Source organism: Corvus brachyrhynchos, unplaced genomic scaffold (genome assembly GCF_000691975.1).
Source record: "Corvus brachyrhynchos isolate BGI_N302 unplaced genomic scaffold, ASM69197v1 scaffold395, whole genome shotgun sequence".
In the NCBI taxonomy this organism is placed as follows: domain Eukaryota; kingdom Metazoa; phylum Chordata; class Aves; order Passeriformes; family Corvidae; genus Corvus; species Corvus brachyrhynchos.
This window is the reverse complement of record NW_008238340.1, coordinates 777,418-786,726: the sequence shown is the minus strand read 5'-3', so window position 1 is coordinate 786,726 and position 9,309 is coordinate 777,418. Positions and strand designations below refer to the sequence as shown.

Below are 9,309 nucleotides of genomic sequence, written 5' to 3'. Positions count from 1 at the left end.
AAGAATTCCCTGCTGATGCCCAACCTGAGCCTCCCCTGCCACAGCTTGGGGCTGTTTACTCTTGTCCTGTCCCCTGGGAGCAGAGCCTGACCCCTCCCTTGGCTGCCCCCTCCTGTCAGGGAGTTGTGCAGAGCCAAAAGGTCCCCCCAGAGCCTCCTTTTCTCCAGTTGAGCCCCCCCTCGGCTCCCTCAGCTGCCCCTCACAGGAGTTGCCCTCTAAACCCTTCTAGACCCAGAAGAATGGAATGATTTTTCTAAGCCTGTTAAGAAATTTCATTCCATGAGGTAACCATCTCTTGCTTCTTGGCTCTTTCTGTGATCCCATTCCAATCTGAGATCTATTGCATAACTTATTCTATAAATTAAACAATCTCTCCTTTCACTAGTCCAGGCCTTTACTGGGTTTACAGAAAATATTAAATATTGTCTTTAAAACAAAGCATCATAATGACACGAGAGGACAGGTTTTGTTTAACATTTGAACCAACAGCCAGAGAAGAAACGGAGCGTTTTACAAGTCCTCTTGACTTATCAGTCTTTATTAGCACTTATTTGTTCATCTGCTGTGGAGAGAAGGCTCCTTAGCTTCATATACCAATATAGAACCTGAGTGAGCTGCAGCTAGAAAGGACAGGCTGTTCTGTCCATTGCAACCATCAGCTCTCCCCCAGTATCATGCACATGCTTCCACATCACCAGGACAGAACAGAAGATCTGAAGGAATTAAAAGCCCTAAGACATTTCACACATTCAGCAGCTTTTATCCCGCTCAAGCAGAAGCTCCTCACAGAAATTGTATTCCTTAACAAGCGCATCAAATCTGTTTCTATATATACATATATAAATATATAATTTGATCTCCCAGACATTTTCAGTAAAATGATCTGACTGCCACTGGCTTTTCACTCTGTTTCTTCCATCCTAAGGTTATTTGGAGTACTTCCATCTTTCACAGATTTAAAGATGTGAGGACAACATTTGCAGATGTGAATACCTGATGTTGAACTTTATATTTAGGCATTGAGACAAACTGCTAAGTACCCTCTGAAGTTGTTCTGCAAATCTTTAGGACACTTGGCCCTAAAAGTTTTATTTAAGGACCTAAATCTAGGCTTCAAGTTTTTTAAGCCTTACTGTTCTGATTGCTCGAGGCTATTTTCAATGAAATCTCATCTCACTTCAGAGGCAGTGCCTCTCTCACTGCTTATTAATACATTTAATACATTTGTGACAGTGTTTAAGGAGACTAAGGCAAACCATAGCTGGGAGCAAAATACCACACAAGAAACAACATGCCACATTTAAACATTTCAAATCTGTGTCAACTACATTCACCAACATGAGGAAACAGCTAAATTCCACCCAAAAGGGCAAATACCAAATTTACTCTAAAAAAAGGCCTATTGTAGTGCTCTTACATGTACTGTATCCATAGTAATGAACATGTGTGCATGTAGCCCATTTAAACATTTATGGTTTCAGATATTTCTGTGGATGTATTTCCTATACATCCTAGTGCACGTTCCAGTGTGTGTTTGCATTATCTCATCCTGCTGCCTATTGCTGAACAGTAGGAAACTACTTCTCCTGGTACCTGCTTTTTGTGAACTCCAAAAGACCCCAACAGAATTGAGGCTTCTTTTTCTTCTTTTTGTTTTTCTCCTGTTTTCTTGTTTTGTTTTGTTTTGTAATTCAGCATCCAAAATTATAAATCTCTGTCTGCTAACAGACAGACCATAACATTGAAGTGATTGATAATGAATTCCAGAAGTTCTCCAATAAGAGATGTATTTAGCAGAGGGATTAAAAATAAGCAGAGACAGAAAGGCACAAGGAGTCCTTCAAAACAAAGTCAAGTGGACCTGGGGAAAGTGATGCCTCTTGATGCTTGTCTTTAGCTAGGGGAGTATAAACCAAAGCTCACAGAGCAGTAGGGCATCAGTCAATACATCCAGGGAAAACCCACTGCACAGCCAGGAGCAGGCAATGTCAGTGCACTCAGTGGTTTAAAAATTCCTCATCACAAGAACCTGTGAGAAACGTGGTTGGATTATGGCTACAAAGTCCCAGCAGGGTTCAGATGAAACAGGGCCTCTGGGCTTTTGTGGGGTTTTTGAGATGGTGATATCCATCCAGTTATAACTTTGGGGCATTACAGCATTGTTGGTCTGTTTTCAGTAATTTACAAGGAAATTATTCATTATTTGCATGCAGACTGTTTTTGGGCTGCTTCCATTTTTAGGAGGTTCAGTTTTACAGGATTTAAAGGATTTCAGCCTGGGCATAGTCCTGTACAGAAACAAACTCAGAGTGGTTTTTAGGATCTAGCAGCCCAATTGCCTGTGATTTATTGGAAGGGTTTAAGTGCTGTACTTGGTGGAGTTGTACTCCTCTAATATAAGGCGTTCAAAGTCATATTGTTCTGAAACCTATTTGAGAATTTAATTCTTTTTAAAAACCCACCTTCCCTTTTAGCATTGTGGTTCTGGAATTCCAACATTTTCACACTTCCCATGTTACTTAGACAATTTCTTCCTCAGGGTATAGACCTGTATTTGCATCCTTTTTTTTTTCCAGTGTTGAGACAAGCCCGTGTAGAATCCAGCACCTGTCCCTTGCCTGGCACTTCAAAGCAATCAGTACCAGTGCAATACATCTGCTCCTTCTGATGACATAGCAGAAGGATACAGGGTGTGTGACATTGTCCTTTGGACAGCTGGAGTCATTACAGATAATGGGATGGCCCTGACCAAAATAACCCAAGCTGTGTATTTATAGCACACTCCCACTTGTTATTTCATTTACAATTTTGTTTGGTATGAAGAAGCAACTCCTTGAATAGGTTGTGGGCGCAATGAGGTAGATATATATAACTGTCATCAAAGGCTCTCTTGCTGCAGCCAAGCACTAAATAGCAAGCTGCTTTGAGATGCCCTTGACAACAACCAGGCTGGTCTTTTAAAAGAATAAATTCTACAGAATAAATAAATAAATAATTGAAAAATACAGAACCCCCCGAAAAAACAATAAAAGCTATTACCATTCAAGTAAAAGTGTGTGAAAGCAGAGCTGAAGGGAAATGGCATCTCCTGTCCTCCAGAGGTTGTGTGTGGGGACAGGGATTTGCTTGAGCCAGTCTAGATGCAACAGAATCACACAGAGGAAAAAATCTACACTCTATAATTAATACTGATCACTTTCTAGAAGTCATTTGTTATTTCATTGTTCATTCAGAGGGTGTATAATGCCCTGGAATTACTTCCTGCCCAAGCAAAGAGCAAAGATGGATCTATTCCTGGACACCAGTGCAACAGGACAGGTGGGGTACAGACCATCAATTCTCTGCACTGTCATGTCATAAGAACAACCTGCTTGTAAATAATGTAAAGCCAAGGCCATGTTTCTATGGAGGGAAGCAGATGAAATGGGTATGTCCATTTGCCATCTTTAGCAGATGTGTGTGACCTGCAGGTGATTATATTTTCAGGTGAACAGTTGGAAGCTCTGGTGCAACAACCACTGCATCAGCTTTGGGAGGAGAAATTCCTTGTGCCACCAGAGATAGAACTGCTGGTCTTACTGCTGTTCCAACTGAACAGTCTGTTCCAAATTCTCTTTGGAATCCAAAGAAAAGTTTCTGTTTGGCTGTATTGGGTTTTTCAACAGTGTCACGACCGAGCGAAAAGAAACATCCACCCAACAGGACGGAATGATCAGCGTTCCTTTCCTTCAGTCACTGCCACGTGCTTCCACCGAGCTCTGCAGTCTTCCCAGGCTGCTTCCAGCACAGCTTTAGGAGACTGCCCTGTGAGTGGATAGCAGAGTTCAGCTCACTCCTGTCTTTTGGAAAAGGTGGTGCACACACAGCACAGCTGAAGGTACAGCTGGGAGCGAGCGAGGCCCCTGCACTGGCCCCTGGTCTGTGGTGCTGTATTTCCTCTACTAGCATCTGTTATTCCCAACAACTAAGAATTCTCTAAAAACTTGAGGCCACACAAGCCTGTTGGCTTGTCACAGAATAAAGCAAGTAGCAAATTCCCATTTAATCTATTTGGTTTGAGAGCATGACCTAGATTCCAGTACCCATGGCTACATGGAGAGGAGCGTCTTTATTTCCCCTTATTGTATAATGAGTCTCAAAATCCTTACAGTACACTGATTCTCATAACAAGAAATACCCTCTAAGTGCCTTGGTGTGTTGCAGATCCTCTGCTGTTTGCATTCTGTGTGTTGTGATGTAAAGTGAAAGCATCAGGGAAATAGGAATAGAGCTCACAGGCTCAGCTTTGATCCATGGCAGAACTGCTGTTGGGAAGGAAGGAGCGAGCTCCTCCCCATGTCTGGGATCCTGGGCAAATGCTGCCATGGTAAGTTAGCTCTAAAGCCAAGGGCTGCAGTATGTAGAACTGCTCAAGACAAGAGTTTTCTTTTGGAGTCTTCTTTGCTCTCTTTTTTGTTCAATATATTCTTTTTCTACTTCCTTCCTTATGAAGCTCAGATCTGATATTCCATCCTATCACTCCAGCACAGAGGTATTTTAAATGCTGGCAGTTGAGAATTTCTTTTGCAGTTGGACAGAAATTTTAAAAAGTAGAGTTGCTTATGGTCACCTGTGCCCTCTTTCTTTTGAGGAGCTTGACTCAGCTGCTCTGAAAACAGCAATTCTCAGGAGGTCTCAGCCTCTGTTAGAGTGATTTCTTTTACAGAAACACAGTTGTACAGAAACTTTTGTGCTTGCTACAAGTGAAATGGAATTTGTGTCAGTGCCGTATTCACTTGGTGCAGGTTTTCCTGCCAAAATGCTGCAGTGATGTTTTCCTATTAGCAAGGATTTCCTCTTCAAATGAATTTGCAATATGTTACACTCATGCAACTGCTTTGATTACTGTCAGGATTATATTTATTTACTGAAAATATCTTTGCTTTTTAAAATCTGATGAAAAAGACACAGGTCTTGAAATTCCAGCCTATGGCTTTTGCCTCCTCCCTCATTTCTCATGGTTTTGAACACAAAAGGATATCCATCTGTCCCCCATTTTGCTTACTCTGATTGATGCCTAGAGCTGCTACTTCCAAGTCCTACTGAAATGAAAATATGATTTGGTGGCCAGCTCTCAGTTCTTTCAGTAGGCAGGTTTGCAGAAGGAGCTCAGTCAGAGGCCGCAGAGGACAGGTTTGTACCTCCTCAGCCTCTGCGTGCCCAAGTGCTCCGGGGTATCAGCTCGTGCACAAGACGTGATACAAATATTGCAGGGTCAGATTTCCAGAAGTCTCAGAGGATGTTTGAAACCACGTAGCTGCTTTCCCTTCCAGGTCAGTTCTGATGACAGAAGGTTTCACAGATCTCCAGAGGCAGCTGTGCTTGTTCACCATCTGCTGTGCACTCCGGGCTCAGGAAAACCAGCACGGCTTTGGGCAGCAGATTGCCTGCAGGAACCAGTGAGCCTTGGGCAGGCTGACTGCTGACACTGCTGGGGCAGCTCTCAGGATCTTCTCAGTCAGAAAAGCATGAGAAAGAGGAAGGCAACAGAACTTTAGGCAAACACAACAGATACAGGACAGCTTTTAGGGATCAAAATTTAATACAAAAGTCATTACAAGGTCAAGTAGGTCAGGGTGATAATTGGTTCCACTCCTTCTCAAATCAATACAACAGCTGGGCTGGGCTGGATCCAGACAATCAGTCAGGGCAGCACCATTAACTCGAGGAGCCCGGGTTTAATAGTAAAACATCGCATGCCACAGCTATCCAGCCACAGGAAAAACGGGATTCACAGTTGCAGAGGGACTCTTACTCCTTGTTTAAAGTGAAATCATGGTCCTATGGCAGAGCTGTAGGATGGAAATGCCATGAGCTCTGTGTGCACACAGCAAGGCAGAGCCCACACCAGGGAGAACATCCAGGGATCATCAGTAGAGTGAAAGTGGATCAAGTAATTCAGCAGCAGTTCTCGTATCATTAACACACAATTCTTACATTTCCCCTTTACATTCATGTCCTTAATAGTGAGACAAAAGCTGCCTTGCCAGCAGCTCTACAGACTTAATTCACTTAGTATTGGTTCCATTCTAGCCCTGGTAAAACCCTCTCCTGATGCTCCCCCGTGGTGAATGAAGAGGCAGCTGGGCATATGCAGTGAACCGTGTGCTTTTACCATCCAGCATCCAACTGTATTCTCACCAGTTCATAAATCTGGGGGTTTTTGCTTTCACTACAAAGAACCCAGCTCTAGGCGTTCTCCAGTAATGCAGGGGGGAACAATATCTGTCAGTTTGCATGGCATCAGGACAGCCAGAGAGAAAAGGTGGAAACAGGTCACAGGCAAACAAGCATCCATTAAGCCCAAACTGTTGTTTGACCAGAAAAAAAAAAAAAAAAAATCCGTAGTTTTGGAACGACATTGAAAGTAATGTAGAAGGGTGTGGAAGGAACTTCAGTATCCCTCTTACCCTGTTTTGGAGTCAGAGTTTGTGTTCAGATGGAGTAGTTGGGAGTTGCTTTCAGGTCTCCAGGTTTAGATGCATCCAGGGTTCAACACTGACTTTTTTAAATCTTCCAAATCATGGTCCTAGATCACACCTGATCCCTGGAAGACTGAAGGTAAAATAACTTAATTTCCAGGATCTGCTCAAAGGGGTTATGTAAAGGCTTCTGGATAGTGACAAGTGTTGTTCCATTTTTCCCTGAATATTGTACAATTTTCTAAACCTGGAATTAACCCTAAAACATTTCTTCAGCCATTCAATCTCTGACCCAGATCAACAGAAGAATTCATCAATATTCTGCTGATTTGTTTCCCTTTCCACTTCCTTGCAGGTCTCCATGAAATCCAGTGTTCCCTGCCTGTGGAGAACAGAAGGATCTTTCTGAATGAGTTATCTGAGGTCAGCTTTAGTGAATGCAAATTCAGTTTGTCATTGACAGATCTTTTTATCATCATCTTCTCTGGAGTCGCCGTGTCCATCGCTGCAATTCTCTCCAGCTTCTTCCTGGCCACCCTGGTGCACTGCTTCCAAAGGTGTGCTCCCAGCAAGGACGACGATGATGATGAAGACGACAGTGAGGACTGAACTTAGTTGATATCCTTAAGTTTCCTTGGTTTATCAGTTACCAGATCATCAGGCAAAGTCTATGAGGAAAACAAATAGAGTAAAAGCTTTAAATGTGACATAAACTCACAATGTGTAAGGATCCCTTCTAGCCAGTGATGGTCACAGGCAGGAATGGCAGATCTGAGACTGTCACCTCTGCTTGCACATGTACCCTGGTGCAATCAGACCAGGTTGATTTCCATGGTCCTTAATCAAACACTGCATTTAAACTTGAAGATTGAAGGAAAAAGGAGGGAAAAGCCATAAAAAGCTCCAGTGTTTTAAAAGATGAGTTTCCAGATTGTCTTGATGAGATGCAGATTCTTATAAGTGCTTGAAGCTTGTTCTAAATACACTTTGAAAAGGACTGGATGAATGGAGATGTTTCAGCTGGAAAATACAGAAGCAACTTAAAATAGTGTCCTTCCTAGATCTAAGTACTGGGAGATTCTATTAAAACTCACATAAATTTGTAAGTAGCAAAATGCAATTAAAATGATTCCTAGAATTACAGAAAGCGTGAGAAGAAGGCTGGCATTTTCCCCCTACAAAAGTTCTCCCAAAGCATTCATCCTGCATTTAATGACAGCAATTGCAGGCACCATTCAGAAAAAAAAAAAAAAAATCTGTAAGTGAATATGATTCTGGGTCTGAGTCATCCACTGCAGATGCCTGGCAAGTCTTTAAGTCTTTGGTCATGGCACAGATCCTAAATATAACATCCTTTTGCATTTTTAGATGCAGAGAAGTAAAGGATTTCCCTCCCCATAATGCTCAGCACCAGTAACTGTTGCAGCATCCAGTCCATTTAGCTATTTTAAAGCACTAAGGGCTATATTCTGCTCCTGGTTATACTGGAATAACCCGACTGAGATGAACACCATGATCCAAATTGGCAACTGTATAAACAAGAGTGAAATCTGGCCCAACATATTTCTGACTGTATTTTAGATTTGTCAAAACTTGAGCTCTTCTATATGACAGTAGATATTTTTGTTAAAATTTAAAAAGACATTTATTACAAGAGATTTTTGGAATAGTGCTGGACAGCTTTTTAGGATAAGTATATTTTTAAAATATTTGTAATGGAAATATTTTTTTAAAGCTCTGTGTATTTAAATTATTATCTAGACTAGCTGTGAGGGCTTAAAGTCATGAACAACACAGTAATAAGCAAGCTAAGGACTGTATGCTATTATAAATAGAGCTGATAAAAAGTAGCATTTGTTTAACTACTGTAAATGCTATTATTTATTTAAAAAGCACTCTTTGGTTAAAATACTGCCTTGCTCAGTAGGAGGGAATCACCCTGGGTGATCAGGGGTGACAGGGTCCAGCAGACACGTTCCATCAGCACTCCTGGTGATCCCCACCCAACAGAGATCAGCTGGAAGACCTCCAGCAAACCACTGTCTGTCCGTGCCTCAGTCCCAGTACCTATAACGTGACCACCACACCGTTTATCCCTTTCAAGTGCTTTGGGGTTGCAGGGGGAGGGCTCTGCCCCGGGGCTGTTCCTCAGGATCAGCCCTGTCCGGCTGTCCCGGGGTGCAGTCGGGCTGGGCTGAGCCTGGGCCAGTCGGGCTGCAGTGGCAGCTCTGGAGTTGCTCCCTTGGCTGACAGGGCTTGCACTGGGTCTGCACCACGCTGAGGTCACAACCAGGAGGAGAGCGTTTATTTCTGCTCGCTGGACAGCTTATTCAATGCACTTATTGCTTCCATTGTTAGGATTATTACTTCAGAAAACACACTGAGACAGAGTTAAGTAGGACAGTGAGAGGCTGTTGTGTATCAATACTGTCTTATTCTATTCCGATTCCTTCAAGAAAAATGAAATGACATGATTTTCACTGTGTAGTGCCATGATTATAAACAACACAAATATATTTATTATTTCAACCTGGGGGGTTGATGTTTATTTGTATGTGGGAATGAAAAAGGACAAAAACTCTGCCTGATTCACCTTTTATAAGGGAGGTTTTGTGAGGTGGTTGGAAACACATGTGGCCCAGTGCAGTTCCTGAGGCACCTCCCTTTCCCACAAATATGGATTCATTATCAACAGTTTTATATTTAGAGGTGTGCAAATTGTTCAGTCATGGAATAGGAAACTGGGTCACACTTATTATGGACTCAAAACTTGCAACCCTCTAGCAAAATGATCTGTCCTACCAAACTTCCCAGGGAGTCACCAGAGGATGTTTCAGCAAACATCTGC

At 42.5% G+C, this 9,309-nt stretch overlaps 1 protein-coding gene across 1 annotated transcript in view; it reads left to right on the top strand.

The window, feature by feature from the left end:
• LRRC38 (leucine rich repeat containing 38) overlaps window positions 1-8,990 on the top strand; it is a 15,166-nt gene extending 6,176 nt beyond the window's left edge. The window contains exon 2 of the mRNA XM_008634263.2: window positions 6,817-8,990. Coding sequence (XP_008632485.2) covers window positions 6,817-7,070 — 254 coding nt within the window. The 3' untranslated portion in view covers window positions 7,071-8,990. The remainder of the gene's footprint in view (window positions 1-6,816) is intronic.
• Window positions 8,991-9,309: the final 319 nt, after the last annotated feature.